Source organism: Camelus dromedarius, chromosome 4 (genome assembly GCF_036321535.1).
Source record: "Camelus dromedarius isolate mCamDro1 chromosome 4, mCamDro1.pat, whole genome shotgun sequence".
NCBI lineage: Eukaryota > Metazoa > Chordata > Mammalia > Artiodactyla > Camelidae > Camelus > Camelus dromedarius.
In genome coordinates, this window is record NC_087439.1 from 81,902,730 (window position 1) to 81,919,201 (window position 16,472).

At 51.2% G+C, this 16,472-nt stretch overlaps 3 protein-coding genes across 10 annotated transcripts in view; all 3 read right to left on the reverse strand.

Moving 5' to 3' along the window:
* NHEJ1 (non-homologous end joining factor 1) overlaps positions 1-1,724 on the reverse strand; it is an 82,324-nt gene extending 80,600 nt beyond the window's left edge. The window contains exon 1 of one of the 5 annotated variants that reach the window (XM_010988351.3): positions 1,517-1,724. Coding sequence is in view for 3 of the 5 variants with exons in the window: in XM_064485186.1 (XP_064341256.1) it covers positions 457-534 (78 nt within the window). In the remaining 2 variants the exon portion in view is untranslated. Of the gene's footprint in view, positions 1-456; positions 1,274-1,491 lie in introns of those variants that run through there. The other 4 variants (XM_010988350.3, XM_010988349.3, XM_064485186.1 and 1 more) reach the window with 4 other exon arrangements.
* A 129-nt stretch (positions 1,725-1,853) lies between these two features.
* Positions 1,854-9,243, reverse strand: SLC23A3 (solute carrier family 23 member 3). Of its 3 annotated transcripts, XM_010988352.3 has the most exons (12): positions 8,519-9,243; positions 8,223-8,380; positions 8,003-8,100; positions 7,727-7,800; positions 7,340-7,521; positions 6,881-7,004; positions 6,612-6,726; positions 5,440-5,693; positions 4,667-4,772; positions 4,196-4,363; positions 3,092-3,187; positions 1,854-2,997 (listed from the first exon to the last, which is right to left on the reverse strand). In XM_010988352.3, the coding sequence occupies exons 1-12, from the start codon at positions 8,681-8,683 to the stop codon at positions 2,732-2,734; spliced, it is 1,806 nt and encodes a 601-aa protein (XP_010986654.1). In that variant the 5' UTR covers positions 8,684-9,243; the 3' UTR covers positions 1,854-2,731. The 3 variants fall into 3 exon arrangements, with proteins under 3 accessions (XP_010986654.1, XP_010986655.1, XP_064341254.1); XM_010988353.3 differs by lacking the exon at positions 6,881-7,004 and having other exon boundaries at positions 7,336-7,521; positions 8,519-9,242; XM_064485184.1 differs by lacking the exon at positions 5,440-5,693 and having other exon boundaries at positions 6,612-6,657; positions 6,881-6,973; positions 8,519-9,241.
* A 1,502-nt stretch (positions 9,244-10,745) lies between these two features.
* CNPPD1 (cyclin Pas1/PHO80 domain containing 1) lies at positions 10,746-16,424 on the reverse strand. 2 transcript variants are annotated; one of them, XM_064485185.1, is made up of 9 exons: positions 15,328-16,424; positions 15,004-15,091; positions 14,443-14,551; positions 13,820-13,901; positions 13,535-13,655; positions 13,321-13,449; positions 12,685-12,746; positions 12,193-12,310; positions 10,746-11,963 (listed from the first exon to the last, which is right to left on the reverse strand). In XM_064485185.1, the coding sequence occupies exons 2-9, from the start codon at positions 15,070-15,072 to the stop codon at positions 11,418-11,420; spliced, it is 1,236 nt and encodes a 411-aa protein (XP_064341255.1). In that variant the 5' UTR covers positions 15,073-15,091; positions 15,328-16,424; the 3' UTR covers positions 10,746-11,417. The 2 variants fall into 2 exon arrangements, with proteins under 2 accessions (XP_064341255.1, XP_010986657.3); XM_010988355.3 differs by lacking the exon at positions 15,328-16,424 and having other exon boundaries at positions 15,004-15,244.
* Between the last annotated feature and the right edge of the window lie 48 nt (positions 16,425-16,472).

Sequence of the window (16,472 nt, forward strand, 5' to 3'; positions counted from 1 at the left end):
AGGGAATATATATATATATTCCCTAAATGAACGTATATATGTATGTGTGTGTAGCCTTAACCTAGCAGATGTTCAGTAACTATGGCTACTTTACAGGCAGTTTTATCATTTTTCCTGCAGGTAAAAAAAATGTGATATAACTGTCTTCATTATTTCAGTCTATAAATACAAAAGTGAAGTTGGGAAGAGGGTGGATCTTAGAAAATAAACAATAGGAATCCTTGGATTTCATTAAATAGGTCAACACAGTTCTGTTCTTCCAGTCACTTCCAACTTAGTCTAAGCCGTTATTATTCCAACCATAATCTCATTTTTGAATCACGGCCTTTTAACGTACTTTGTACAGTCACTAGACAGGTAAAAAAAATACATATATATAAAATATATATATATATATATATTTTCTTTGCAGCAGCCTCAAAAGCTTGTGTTTGGAGGATGGTATCTCAGTCATACTTGCCACTTGCTGTTCCCACTGGGAAGAGGCCATCCTGGAATGCTTAAACTAGTCTTCACCGGACCAGAGTTCCACATTGCCAAAGGTCACAAACCGCAAGTCGTCAAGCCCTTCTCTCCCCTACAGGCACTCCACGGTGTGCACTCTAAGAGTCACCAAAATTGGGTTGATTATCCTAGCTTGTACTTCGGAAAGCCTAGAAGCTCAGGATCCTCAAACTGTACGGTGTTTCACTTTGTGGGCAGGGGAGGAGTTTAAAATGTGGCCAGCACATAGGCTGCACATTGGCAGCGCATCGGAGGAATTCAGCACAAGACCTGGCGTTAGCTGCTCCCACCACGCACGTCCTGTTCTGAGGCCTCTGTATCTCACGTTTTTCTTTTTTCTTCAAGGACGCCTTTAATCTTGACATTAACCAGATTCACCCATTTATTATTCTTGAATGAAGGGAGGGGAAGCGCCGAGGGCCAATAGCGGAGTGGGGTTGCCTAAAACCGGTCTGCACCGTCCCGCCCCTTAGCCGTGAGCCTCCCCGCACAGCTCCTCCGCCATCCTGCAGGGGGTAACAAGGCCTCAGCGACCATCCTGGCTGGGCCATGCCCCGCCTCTCTGGGAGAGGACGAACCCTCGTTATGTTTACCACAGACCCACCCCAGGAGTCCCGCCTGGCGTCCAGTTCCCATTCGCCCTCGCTACAAAGGCTTTCGCCGTCCGTATTTTCATTTTTATAGCACAGGCTGCACGACGCGCGGTATGGGACTCCTCAAAGAGCAACAAAGCCGACAACCGGCCGCCTGGTCGCACCCAGCGGAGCGCCTCACAAACCCCGCCTCGCGGCCCGGAGGCGGGCTGCGCACGCGCGGTCCCGAAGCCCCGCCCACCCCTCAAGGCCTGCCCCAGAATCCCCGCCGCGCGCGGGACCCTTTCGGGAGGAAGCTGCGGGGAAGACTAGGTCGTGCGAGGGCCAGTCGTCAGAGTCCGAGCAGCTCCTCGCCGCCCGGCCCCGGCCCTGATTCGAGCTCCACCCCACCTACCGTGAGCGGCCGCGAGAGCTCTCACCTTCCCGGTAGCTGGCTGGCCCGCCCGCGCCAATCGAAAGGCCTAGAGTAGTGGCATTCCCCCCCACCGCGGGGGCGGGATCTTGGGACACTGGGGCGGAGCCTAGGCCTCACATGGGCAGGGCATCTGGGCCCTCGGAGCTGGTTACCAGACCGCTGAGAGGTGGAGGTCCTCCGTGGCCAAGAAAGCAAAAAGAGAGGCTGGAAGACCCCCAGTAGAAAGGTGGAGGGGTAGTGGCACTCCTTAGAGTCGCGCTGGCAGAGTAGAAAGAACGCTAGATGGGGTGCAGGAGAGGGGCCCCGGATTTCAACTTGTTGATAAATTTAAAGTCACTTCCTTACCTGTCCAACCTCTTTATTGTTTTGTTTTGTTAAATAAAACGAGGGGGTTGAATTTCTCTAGATAATCTCTTGGGTCCTCACCAGCCCTTGATTTGTTTAAAGAGATGAGTCTCCCAGGCATAAATCCCATGGTCTGACCTCATCTTTACCTCTCCTGTCTGATTTCTCCCTCCATCCACTCCCCATACTTATGCTCCATCACCACAGAGAAGCTTGAAATCCTTCAACTCATCTTGGGCTTTGTACAATTTATGATTTTGCTGGAGCTGGATATCTGAGCCTGAAAAATTCTCCCCCTCCATGTTCCACAACCAAAATTCCTTTTGTTAAGGCCAGCCTCAGTGCTGCTTCTGTGTAAAGGCTTTCCCACTATCCCCAATCAGAATTCATTGTTTCTTCTGTTTGTTCCCAAAGCATTGTTTTCATCTTTATTGCAGACTGCCTTCTGCTTTGGATTTTAGTTAGTAATTACATATCTTTTTAAACCATAAGTGCTTTGAGAGGATAGGGACCCTGTTTTATACATATCTGTATTTCTAGGACCTTGCACATGGGAGGCACTCAATAATTACCAGTTAAGTGAATGCTGGGGTTCAAGTATAGCTAGTTCACAGGCATGTCACTCATTTGTTCATGGCCCACTAAACCACAGACCCTGCTCTGGAACAGTTAGGCCTAATTAAGAGAAGGAAAAGCAAACACATCTATTGGGAAATGAGACTTCAGGTGGGCCCATGTGAGACATACACATGCCCTGTTCCTAGGAGAAAGTAGAGCCTGGTAGCTGACTTTCCAGTAAGCCAGGAGATAGGTCTAAACTAACCAGGGTAGAAGTAGGAGTCCTGCTAATTACTGGGACCTAAGTTCTTCTCTGCTAGACTTGGCACTGCTCTTCAAAGCCAGGCAGCAAGTCAGCTGTCTCTCCTGGCTCAGAGGACCCTCCTTCCTCATTCCCAGAGTTTTCTGGCAGTGGGCAGAGGCAACGGAGGGGCTGGGGGATGCAGGGACACAGGTTTTGAATGGGGAAAGGAAGCTCATACTCTTGATCAGCCTTCTTCCTGGACTTCTGAGGCACCTGAGCCTCTTGGGCAGTGAAAGGGGATGGCAGCCCTTGACTTAGGCCTCGTTCAAGCCATGTGCCTGCAAAAGAGAGAATGGTCAGGCCACTGCCCAACCCAGGGTGTGATGACTTCCTGGCCACTCCCCAGTCTGCTGGAGCCTGGCCTCAACTTACCAGGAATGGTGTTCTCTAGTAGAAAGCCTAAGAGTCCAGCCAGGAAGATGGATTCTGTGAGCAGTGAGCGCAGTAACACATCCAAGGGGCTCCAGCCTACAGGGGGTTGGGGTCAGGCAGGAGGAGAACTCTGATCCTATGCAAAATCAAGTGGTCTTATACTTCCAACCTAAACCTAAGTCTTGGATTAAGGACAAATCTTTCTGAATTGTCCAACCTGCCCCCGTTTTGTCCCTCTGCTGAGCATCCCCTTCCCAAATTCTTCCCACAGAATCCCTATCTGCTGAGCATCCACATGCCCTCCAGATATGCTTTGATAGTTACAGGCTCCCTGTCTCTGGAAAGTTTGGAATTAAAAGCCCCAACTCTTTTTCCCCTACTTCTTACCTTCCGTACTCTAGCTTGGGTTCCTCAACCTCAGTACTACTGACATTTTGGACCAGATAATTTTCTGTTTGAGGGGGGCTGTCCTGTGCATTGTAGGATGTTTGGCAGAATCTTTCTACCCACTAAATGCATGTAACAATCACTTCTCCCCTGTTTAGAACAGTCAAAAAAGTCTCCAGACATTGCCGAATGTTCTCTTGGGGGCAAAACCATCCTCAGTTAAGAACCACTGCTATTTACTAAGCTGAGCTAACAAACTAAGTTATTTGCTGCTCCCAGGACATACCGTATAACTTCCTACTTCTCTGTCTTTGTTTATGAGGTTCCTCCACCAGGAATGACCTTCTTATCAAATATATCTAAATCTTACCATTGTTCAAGACCAGCTAAATGTTACTTTCTCCATGAATTTACCAGGATCATCTCCAACAGAAGCCATCTCTCTCACCACTGAGCACCATGGCTCTTTATCTGAACCTTTCCAGTTACGTTTCTACACATCTCTTCTATTTTACTAGATACTGTAACATCTAGAGGCATTTTTGTATCCCAAGGGACTAGCACGGTGTTCAATAAATATTTGCTAAACAAATGGATGGACTATTTACAGTCAAGCCCAGAGAAGGGTGTGGGGCCTGGAGTCCAGAGAGCCTCAAGCCTTGAACCCTTGCTTTCCTGCTGCTGAGCAACTCCTCTTTCCCTCCCTCCTCCTCCCACCTGTGCTCAGTAGGACTGGAGCTTCCCGAAACCATCTTGGTAGCAGCAGGGCCATGAAGATGGAGAAACCGACAATGAAGACATTCCGCCCAGAGTCAATGTCAGCCACGTGGAAGCTGGAGAATCCAGTGGACAGAACCACGGCATGGGTCACCCCCAGCACCCCACCTGTCTCACACAGAAGTAATCAAAGAGTTGGGAGAGACTGGGCAGCACAGCAGAGAGTATTGCAGGGCAGGGCAGGATATGATGGACAGAGACCACTGAAAATCTTGTTTCTGATTCTGCCAGGAGCCCAGAAGCCAGTCAAGAGGCCAGGATGTAGCTGAAAAATGAGGGCAGCTGACACACACTCATATCCATATATTAGGGAGGCTATTCAGAAAGAAAATGGTACCAACTACAAGCAACAAGTTGGGCCATGCTGTGGGGTACTGGTTCAAGACCAGTCCTGCTGATACATCTACTCACCAACCACAGGCAGCGGGATGGTGGTGAGGAGCTGAGCCAGCCTCGGGGAGAGCCCAAACCCCACACAGAGCAGCCCCACCAAGTGGGCCACTCGCCGAGATCCAGCCTATGTGAAGAAGAGACACCAGAAAATACAGCCACCTCCTCAACTGTTCAGGGTTTTCACCTGGCCAACTCCTCATCATTCGGATCCCAACTCAAATGTCACCCTCCCAAGAAGCATCCTTGAGCACTCTACCTAAAGGGGGTCTCCCTTATTCAACTATTATCCCACTCCCTCTGCTCTGTTTACTTTTTTTCTTTTTTTTTAAATTCCAGGCTGCACTCCCTGGGTGCACTGCAGCAATGGCCAGTCGCAACGGGAGGACAAGGCAGAGGTGTCACAGAACCCTGGGGGCCATCCCTACCACCGGTACTGGCAAGCTGCTTTCTTTTCTTAATAGCACTTATCACTCTTGGAAATTATCTTTTATACTTTTCTTCTTATATTGTCTGCCTCTCTCTATTGAAGTCCCCAAGAGAGCAGGGATTTCATCTAATTTGTTTCTCTCTAGAACCTCAGCCCTGGTACAGTGCCTGAGGCACAGAAGGAGCTCCGTAGAGATTCAGTGCCTTCCTCATACTCCTAGCCCCTTACCACTTCTAGGCACCTCCCTCAATGAGATCATTGACGTGAGGTGTCTGGCAGAGTGCTGGGCACAGCTGACCATCAGTCATCTGAGTTCCATTCCCTCTCCTGCACCTGCAGCTCCCACACCCACACCCCCACATACCTGGAGAAGACTCACTGTGCCCACGTTGGGGAAGCTGGATGCAGTGCCCATGGGGCTCCCCAAAAGCCCAGCCAGCACACTGCCCAGACCCTCCAGGCTCAGGCCTCGGCTACAGGCATGCGGAGGTGGAGAAGCCAAATGAAGCAGCCGGCCACACAGGGCATAGCAGCCCAGGGAGCTGGTGGAGGCCGCCAAGGCCATGGAGATTCCTGCCGCCAGAGCCCTGGGTGTTAGCAAGGGCCAGTCCCACTCAGCTGGGAAGGGAAAAAGAGCTGCCTTGGAGCCAGACTCATGTCTGGAAGATCCTCCTGTCTCTAACAGCCTATGACACAAGAATCCTAGAGGCCCATTGTCTTTGAAGATAATGTCTTGGGAAAAAAACCATCAAACTCAGGTTAAAGACCCATCCATTTACTGTGGTCTACTAGGTCCTCTTTGGTCTGACCCTTACCTCTCTCTCTAGCCTCATGTCCTACCTCCCTCTGCATTGCTTCCTTCACTCCAGATACACTGGCCTTGTTTCAGGCCCTTGTACTTGCTGGGCTGCTGGCTACCATAGGGCCTTTGCATATGCTATTCCCTCCACCTAGCATGCTCTTCTCTCTTGCCTTTACCCAGTTAGCTCCTACTCATCTCTCACATCTCAGCTCAGTGATCACTTCCTCAAGATGCCTTTCCTGACCTCCTTGATAAAGTCAGATTCCGCATTATAAACTTTCATCACACAGATTATAAGCTTCATGAGGGCAGGTACTGTGTCATTTTTATCACTGTAACCCCTATCATGTGTCTAGCACACAGTCAGCACTCAACAGACCATTATTAAATTTATGAATGAGCAAATTTCATATACAATTTTCATATATAAATTTCATGTACAAAAGCAACCTTTATACATAAGTCACCAACGCAAATATCTGTTGGGACAGCTAACAAAAATGTGTAAATTGGGTAACGAATATAGACCCAAAGCAGTGGGCTTACAGATGTCTCAACGCTAAATATCACATATGTGGTGAGGGGTGGCATTGCCCCCCTGGACTGGCAATTTCTCCGCTCTGTGTGTTTTGAGAAAATCCAGGGTTCAACTCACAAATGAAATTCATTAAATCTTGAATTCAAAGAAATAGACACCTTTGAGTAAGAGGATGGAGGGCTAGGAGAAAACCTACCCGGGTGAGGCAGCCAAAACCATGGTGCCTCAATGGGGGCAGACAGCTCCAGGGGGATGATGCTGAGACCCAGAAGGGCAGAGACAATCCACACACAGGCCACTGGGATCAGCACCTGAGGGGCAAGACTGAGAGGGAAAAGAGCCCCTCCCCCAGAACCTTCCAAGCCAGCCTGGGAGGAGTGGTCAGAAGCTAAAAGGTAAGGTGCCGAGTGAGCGTCCATGCCAGCCCTTCTAACCTCAACTGCCCCTGCAGAGACCCCCACATACCGAGAGGAGCCTGAAGGCAGGGATGCGAGTGTGGGTTGAAGAGGTTGAAGCTGGCCTCCAGGGACCTGGGGGTAACGGGCAGGAGCCCAGGTGCTGAGAACAGACCACCATGAGCAGGATAAGCCTAGGAGAGGGAAGGTGCTTTAGCAGCAAGAGGAAGCAGGAAGCCTGAGTGGGAAAATGGAGGTGGGAGTGGCAGAATACAATAAAAGGGGGTCCCAGAGAAGAAAGCCTCTCAGAGAGGGGGAAGGAGGGCATCTTGGGGGTCAGCAGGATACAGTGTGAAAGTCAGGGTGACCAAATGAATCCAGCAAAAGTCTGGATTCCAAATCCACAAAGTGTTGTCCCTGCTCAGACCACTGCTGAATCTGGTAGAGCCGGCAGCCCTGCCCTCCCCCAACCCCGCGGCTCCCGCACACCCCACCCATCACCACCCTACGACTCTCAGGACTTACGTACAGCAATGCCAGGCCCCAGTGAGCAGAGCAGAACAGGGCCACCTCCCTGTGGGCAGACAGCCCTGCCACAACCAGGCTGGGGGCCAGCACCAGGGGCCCACAGTAGGAGAACAAGTGGCCAGGACCCCCCAACAGCCCCAGCGTGCCCTGCAGCAGCCCAGATATCACCACGGCCCCGGACACCTGGTGGAGTAGAGAAGAGGACAAAGAGGACAAAGAGAAAACATTTGGCTCCATCGAGTTGACCTCAGCCTGGACTTCTTAACTAATCCCAGGAGGGGTTCCTTCCCCAGCTCCTTCCCCCAGAACATCCCAGTCCCTGAAAAATGGAAACAAGAGCCTCCCCCAATCCCGGCACCACTTTTAGCCCCCACCCCTAGGCACTCACCTCTCGGAGAGAAGAGTTCCAGGGCTCCAGGCCATGACAGCCAGGCCCCCTACATGGGCGCAGCACAAGGGAGGCTGGGAGAAGTTGGAATGGAGAGGAGAGAGGTAAAGGGGGTGGAGACCGATTGCTCTACAGTTCTAGCTGTTGCATGACACAGCTCCAACTCCCCACAGTGCCTAACACCCATAATTGCCCAATCTCTACATCCACTTACACCTGTGTGCTCAGTGTAGCACCCAACCCCACCCTCACCCTATGCCCTTTATCTGTGCTCACAGTTTCCAGGTGTCTGGATGGCCAGAGGTCGCTTCTGGCTGGTCAGCACCAGAGCAGGGATAAGAAACTCTAAGGATGGAGCCTGGACAAGAGGCAGCCTGTAGGAACAGCAGCCCCGGCAGGTCTGGAAACATGTGACATCCAAAAAGACTCCCCAAGCTTCTCCTACCACCTGGGACCCTGCCAAGCCTGTGCTTCCTCTCCACAGAGTTCCCCTCACCTGCTGCCCATCCAAGTTTGCAGGGCAGTAGACATGCCACATGAAAAGAGGCTGGAGGCCAGGAGCTGAGCAGGGGAGTAAGAGAGTCGTCCTGGAGGGAGACTTCGAAGCAGGAGCAGGTGGGAGGCACAGAGCAGAGAAGTCAGGACCAAGATATGCTGCAGGTGGAGGGATGGGGAGGCAAGGTCTTCAGAAATAGGCAGAAATACCCATTTCCAGAGGATTTCTCATGCCACACCTATTCTCTCCAAACACCCCCTTAAGCCAGCACCAACTCCTTCACCTCCACCTCCTACCTGCAGAGCCAGAAGACAGCTGAGGCCCCAGGGACGAGGCTCACACAGAGAGGCCCGAGAGTGAGAGGAGGAGTTTTGGAGAGCAGGCTGCTGAGGCAGGGGAACCAGGGTACCGTGAGAGCCAAGGGATCGGAGTTGTGTGGCGTGGTGGGGTGATCGGCTCATGCTGCCCTGCCTTTTGTCTTGTCTTGGCTGCCCTGGGCCAGAGTTAAGTAGTGAGAGTAAGAGGTCAGAGTTTGAGTGAAGTTAGCTGCCTAGAGTAGGGAGGGGCCAGGGGTGTCAACGAAGCGGAACAAAGGAAGGGACAAGGGATTTAGGGTAGGACACGGCCTTTCACCTTTGCCCAGCTCTTGTGCAAATTCCATCACCCATTAACTGGGGATCCAAGCTCTGGACCCCTCCCCCCCAAGAATGTCCATCTACATCCCCTGTTCTGGGACAGGAGCAGTGGGACAGAAGCCACTAAAATAGCCTGGGGAGATTTTACACACTATATGCCCTCCTCACTACTGCCATTTGGAACCATCACCATTACATCATGGTTTTCAACCATTTTAGGGTCACCCCCCTGGTCAACCTCAAAAGGAAATATCCCTACATCATGTATGCCAACAGTGACCACAACGCCATATAAAGTCCTCACTGTGGTATAAAGGAGAAAAAAAGAAATCTGTAATAACACTGCAATATAAAGGAAAAACAAGACATTTATAATAATTTTTTTCCAAGTGTAATTATTAATTTATTACATATTCTATTGAATACTGACAGTTTTTATAATACTCATTGAAAAATATAGATAGATCACTCAGTACTTTTTGAAGAAGTCATAGTATCCTTAAAACCAGAGTAGACAGAGTTATACATTTTTTTGGTAAAGAAAATGTTTTACTTAAAGTGTTAAATCCCATCACCAGAATGAATTTGAGTTTTGCATTAGTTGGTGTTCATTACAGGACTAATCTGCCTTTTTTTTTTCAACTGGAATTCCCTTTACTTTTAAAACATACTATGTACAGCGCAGCAGTGATCACCGGAATAGTTCTACTTACATGACTAAGCCACAAAGTTGAGGTGCAGACATATGAAAATTAAAAAAAAAATACACCAACTTTAAAAATAAATACTGCATAATGACAAGTATGTACAAATAATCCATACAGCCATGTCCTTCTTATATGAAAGCTTGGGCCCAGCTAAACCAGAAGATAATGAAGTAGCCCAGTGCCCACCCCCATATGTAGCATCACCATGGATGTGCTAACTACAATACTAACTGATGTTAGTGCTTTCCTGATGACACATGTGCTGCCATTGGTAACCTGATGTTCCAAAATAGTGAACAAGTTTTCTTGGTAAAGTGATGAAAAAAGCAAAATATAGTTTTAATTTACACAGAGGTGCATTCCTGGCAAACTCTTTTTCCAAACGTGCAAAAATTATTCTGTGTTCACGTGTAAAAAGTTGGATAGTTCTAGGCTCAGATAAATATAAATAGGCTTTTCATATACGTAATGTCCATCTGATTATTCAAAAGTTGTCTTGGGAATTCTTCATAAAAGAGGGGTTCCTGAGCAATTCAGGATGTGTGGCATCCTGCGCAGGCAAACTAAATGTCAGTAAGTCCCACCCCTTCAAATCAAAAATGCCCTATAAATTTCCAAAATACCCGCTAGGGGGCAGTACCACCCCTGCTGTGGGTCACAGTAGGTGGTTCCAAATACCCACAGTCCAGCTAGCTGCTCAGTTTTCCTTCTTCCAATGATAACCCAATCTCGGTACTCTCTTTAGCAACACTGACTGGAACCATGTGTCAGACCAGAAAGGAAGTCAGGATAGAGATAAGGTGTCCTTGGGCTTGCCCTCAAGGAGCTCATGGGGCTCTGCTGGATTCTTGGCTTGGCCTCTGTCCATGAGATGTGCTTCAGGATCCACAAAGATGGTGCTCACTCAGAACTTCCTACAGACAGGGCTACCGATGGCCATGCGACAGTCACCACCGCACCCAAGCCGAGCAGCGCTAGGAGCAGGGTCAAGGGTGCTGCGAGCAGGGATGAAGAGGCAGTTTGAAATGGGAACCTATGACCATCAAACAACAGGGACATTCTGGAATGGGGCTCAGAGAGAATGAGTTGCAAGATGATGGTGCCAGGAAGTAGGGAGGCTGAGAAGGCAGATATGGGGGAAAGCTCTTCGAGGGTTGCCGCAGAAGGAAGAGTCCAGGCCATGCAACTGAAACTGTTTATTGAAACCTTAGTTCTACAAAAGCATGAAAACCCCAGATACAAAGAGGTGGCCAGAGAAGCCTGTGAAGAGAACACCAGGAGAGGAACAGGAAGAGAGGGAAGCTCAGGAGCAGGGGACTAAGAAGAGAAGGTTGGAAGACAAGACGGCAAACCCTCAGCCTTGAGGTCCCAGTAGCCCCTGGCTCCTCTAGACTTCGTCCCAGAGACAGGTGTGGAGAGGGTTTCCCACCTCACCCTGCCTTCCCTCAGCAGCTCCCACCTTGGCCCTATCAGTCCCTGCCTCTCTTGCCTCAGGGACATCACACAGACCCTGGTCAAAATTTCCTCTCTCCCTTGCCCCATCCTAGGAAACTCAAAAGCAAAAGTCTAGAAGAGACCAGGGGTGACAGAGAGATGGGGGTCTCTCCCCTGCCCGCCTGTGACATGCTCCAGTCAGCAAGCTGAAACCTTCCCTGGCACCATCACTGCTCTGGCCAAGCAGCTGACCATGGAGGTCTAGGAGAGCAAATGACCTTCAGTCCCTCTGCCCTATGACCCTCTTAAGCTCCATCACCCAGGAGGACAGGGGACCAGCCAAGGACCCAGATCAAGCTCTGCTCCTCCAGGTTCTCAGGGACTCCCAAATCCTCTTACTGTGTTCCTCAGAACCCTACCTAGCTGGGGAAAATGAAAGACTTGAGGCGGGCCAGTTCCATGATGCTGAAAAGGGAACACTGCTGGGGCTGTGGGAGCAGAGGGGGCATTGGGCTCCAAGGCCAGGGTGGAGCCAGGCCATGGGAGTGGTACCATGGGCTGGGGGGCCCGGTGGGGACAGTATGGTTGAGGTGGTGGCAGGCACGGCAGGCTGGGGAGTCTTTCTGGAGCTTCTGGCAAAGGGGGCAGTTATGGAGAAGAGTGGGAGGTGCAGGAGGATCTGGGGGAGGCAATGGCTGGGGAGTCAGTGAAGCCAGAAGACTTCCCCAGAGTGAGTGCAGCCCTACGTCGCCTTCCAGGCAGCTGGAGATGTTAGCAGGAGATGGCAGGCACTGTGGCACAGGAGAAGGTATGCAGGGTTCCAAAAGGCACCTGGTGGCTAGTCCAAGGTCTGGGGGGCCAGGTGAGGGACTGCAGGACAGCCCCAAGGACTGGTGTATTACAGCCATCGATGCCACAGCCAGGGCCACACTGCTCACATATGCCATAGCTAACAGGCAGGACAGCTGCAGGAGAGGGGGTAAGATAGGTCAGAGCTAAATCCCTTTCCCCCAAACCTACTCCTGTCTTTAACACACCCACCCCTTATCTCTGAACACTTGTGTTCAAGTTAGAGTTCTTTGTCACTAACTACTCGCAAACCCCATCTCCTGAGCCTTTCTGCATTTGTTTTCCATCATCCCATCCCACACACCAGCCAGCTCAAGCCCCCGATCCTTCCTGACTCCTCCTCACCTTTGCCAGCTGCTGGCAGAGGGATCCCAGGGCCAGCTGCCAGGCGGGCTGCTCCAGCAGCACACACAGGTCTGTGTAGGTGTACCAGCCCCGCCGCCGCCCCTGCTGCTCAGCCACGCTGTGAGAAGGGGACGAAAGATAGAGAGGGTCTGCAGTTCTCCCACAGCTGGCCCACTGGCACCCCTCTTTCCCCTCAGGACCCACCAGGAAACACTGGGCAACTTGTTAAATGTACAGATTCCTAGGCTACCTGTTGATCCAGAAGCTGAGGGTGAGACCAAGATCTGTCTTTCAAATGAACTTCTCCCACCCCTCCGGAGGTGATTACAAAGAGGGCAGCAGACAGGTTTGGGAACTACTACCTTGGGTGATCCTCTTTCCTGTCTTCTCTCTCCCCCCAGTTACACAGACCCTCATCTCCATCTAGCTCGTATGGCTTAGGCCTCAGCTCTCAAATCCCTTGAGCCCCTCTTCCTAAGTCCTAGAACCTACCAGCTCTCCAGCCAGCTCAGCACCTCAAAGATCTCCCGAGGGTCAGTGTAGAGACGCCAATCCTGTGGGCAGGAAGAGTAGGGAACCAAACCAGGCTGGATACGAGCCACGGCCAGCTAATAACCAGAGCCACGGTAGCAACTACAACCACTACTGTGGGTAACACTTACTAACCATGTGCCAGACACTGTTCCAAAAGCTTTTATGTACTAACTTAGTTAATCACTGCATATCTGGTTTCACATTGTATCCTCCATTAAGGATAAGGGGAAAAAATAATCCTAGGAATGGTCCGTGCCTATAGGGAGCTCAGAATCTAAGCACAGAGAAAGTTTGGTAACAAATAATCAGAGCCCAGTAAGATAAGCTCTGACTCAGAGTGTACCCTGTCCGGCCTGGAGGAATGGGTGGGGGTGGAGAATTCTCCATTTCTGACCTCACCATGCCAGGAACTTCCAAAAGCTGTGCTTAGTCCAGAAAGGCTAGAAAGAAAGACACTAACAAGGAAAGACACAAGGAGAACAAGGAGAAAGAGAAATGAAGAGACAACAGTAGGTTGGGAGAGAACAGACAAAAGATGAAAGGAACATAAAGATGGGCCAGGGCAACAGAGCAAGAGAGAGAACAGCTACTCACCATGGCATTCAGGAAGCCCCTCTCCAGGGCATTGAGAGTGGGCACGGCCACACCCCCAGCAGCTCCCCATTCATCGTTGAAGACCTCCTCCTCCTCCCCTTCATCATAGAGGTACTTACTGGCCACCATCTGCAAAGGAGTCAGAGGTGGTATCAGTAGAGCTCACATTTGGCTCCTGGCTCACCAGGGAGATGGAGGGAAGGGGGCATCTTACCATGGAGATCAGGAACAAGTCAGAGGATGATACGTGCTGTAGGTAGTCTGGGTTTCGATGCCGGAGCCGCTCAATGTACACCAGAGCTAGCATCATAGCACATGGGGAGATGCATGCCTCCCTGGGTAGCAGAAAAAATCAGTAATTAAACCCAAGGGTCTGTCAGCTCTTATAACTCTTATGATGCTCATCCCTGTACCTTTACAACTTCTCTTTAAAGATAACCATTCCCCTCTCTCTAAGGCCCAAACACTCTCATTCTGTCTCCCTCAACTGCAGGCTCACCGGGACACATGGGCTACATATTTCTTCTGGAGCCGACGAATAGGACTGGGGGCTGCCTTCTGGAGCAGTTCTACAGCAATGTCTGCAGGGGGGCAGAAGGAAAGCAGAGTGAGTAAACAACTTCCTCACAGTAGCCCCCACTGCTATCAGCAGAAGACCCAGATCTACATTATCTGAGTGGGGTCTTGGGGACAGAATCACAGTAACAAAATAGAGATCAAATTCTCCCACGCTGAAACAAAAAGCCCGTTCCAAGTTCGAATTTTAAGCAGGAAGTCTTATTTTCCTGTCACCTGAAATTGTCTAGATTTGTTCTCCACTCTATTTCATTTGAAAAGATAAACAAATACCTTGTTTATATGGGAAACAGATGATGGATATCCTTGGGAAGTTAAGTTTCTGGTATACAGATCAAGCGTAATAGAGATTAATAAGACAACAATGTTTCCTACTCATTTAGGTTCATTTAAAAAAAGTGAAATACAAACACAGTCCTTACACCGGTACCAATGCACTAGCTATGAAGAAACAGTGTAACTCATAGGGTACACTTAGACACATTTTGGTGACAGCTGACAATCCCATTTTCAGGCTTCTCACTTGCTCAGCCACACAACACTAACCTGCCACAGGGCTGGAGAGTTCCTCCAGGCTACAGTCAGCTTCCCAGTCCCAGCCATAGTAGAGTCTCCTTCGGATCCGGGCACTCAACTTCTGGTGTCCTGGGAGGAACTGAAACAGAGCAGGAGGGTAATGGAGGGTGAAGGGTACGGAAGAGTATGATGGAGATCAAGGCTCCGGGCTAGAAGAGGGGTGTGGGGGCGGCAGGCCTGCCTCACTGATAGTAAGGCCCGTGCCCCACCCAGCCCTGCATTCTCTGAGTTGTTTGCTAATGGCAGTCAGTCCACAGGGGGACGAACTGTCCTCCACTGAGGACTCCCCGGGAGAGGTTCTCCGAGAAGGGCGCTGGTTGGCCACCCCTAACCCCATTCCTGTATCCCGCGGCTCTCCCTCGGGGCCCAAGCAGCCAGGGCCTCGAGTAGGCACGGCTCCTGCGGATACAGCCTGGTTCCCCGGCAAAGCCATCAGGCGAGCTCACAGCCCCACTCGGGCCCTGAGGGGAGTTCCCGGGGTCCCAGTTCCTAGAGCGGGGAGGCCGGGGAGGGGGCGGACCGCGCTCTCACTGTGAAGTCCTGAAAGCCGGTGAGGGAGAAAGTGCCCTCTTCGTCCAGCAGGAGCCCAGCCAGGTCCATCGCGCCGCCAGCCGCCACCCTGCGAAGGGGTAAGAGAAGGGAACGAGTTGTAAGGGGGCCGCGGAGCCGTCCCTAACCGCCTGTCCACCTGCCCGCTGGCCTTTCTCGCGCGGGCCGCCGCCCTCGCCGGCGTAGCCCCCCTCCACTCGCCCCAGCGCTGGCAGGCGGGGCCCGGGCAGGCGGGAGCCTCTTCCTGTTCCGCCCCGGGCGGGGCTCTGGGCTCCGGGCGTGGAGCTCCAGGGTCCGGACGCTCACCTCACGGAGTAGAGGAGACCCGGCTGCAGGACGCGTTCGGTGTCTTTACCGCGCAGCGCGTCTGTCCCGCGTTTACAAGCAGCGGGGGTGTCGCTGGCGAGTCAGCGCCCAGCACTTCCTGCTGCCCGCTGGGCCAAGCCACGGGTCCCAACCGCCAAGAAGAAGCTGGGCTAGAATTCCTGGTTGCACTGAGCCCGGGCAAGTCACATCGCTGAGCCCTAGCGTGCCCTCGTCTGAGAAATCGGGACTGTTCCTAGGGCACCGTGGCACACTGAGGATGAACGAGATCGGCTGGCCTTTTCGTACCGATATAGATGTTAATGTAAATAAACATAGACGCGGGACAGCGAGTTGCTCCCAATGTTTTTTTTTTTTTTAAGAGGAGACATATACACACAGTAACGTAGATAAAAAGCTTCGGAAAGTACACAAGAAACTTAACAGTGGTGAATTGTGTAGAAGGTGGCAGGGACACTTACTTTTTACTGTATAGCCTCCTTTTGGTATAGCTTGTACTTTTGGACCTAATTACGTATTTTGTGGGGTTACTGCAGCGATTAAATGATCTCAAGGGAATATAAGGCGCTTGTTAACGTTGGTAAATCTCAATAAATGGTGTTAACATGTACCCCAAAGAATAAACAGCACCTAAACGGGGTTTTATTTTTAAACTCACTCCCACACCCCTCTTTTGCTTGGGCATGGGATTAGAAGGCATTCTGAGTGCAGGTGGAAGAATTTACATAAAGATATGGGAAGGAAACTTTTCGGAGCAGGTGAAGTAGTTTTTGAGTCTGTCGAGTCACGCGCTGGTGTTTGTTTATTCGCTAAGAGGAGGGACCTGGAAGGACCAGTACGTCAAGAATTGAGTAATGGGACGGCCGCCGCCCTTCCAGAGTAGAAGCAAATCCTCCGGGGGATTCTGGGCATCTGGGAGCCCATTTCCTGCCCCTTCGGGCCGCATCACAACAGAAATACCGGGCCAGGACCAGCCTCCCTAACCGCCCTGCCTACCTAGGGAGAAGAAAACCGGCTAGGGTGGGGAATCGCAGGGCTACAGTCCTGTCAGGAAAAAGCAAGCACCGCCCAGCACAGCCAAAACACGCACCTGCGTTGGAGCAGGATCACTACCAGCCGCCTGCGCG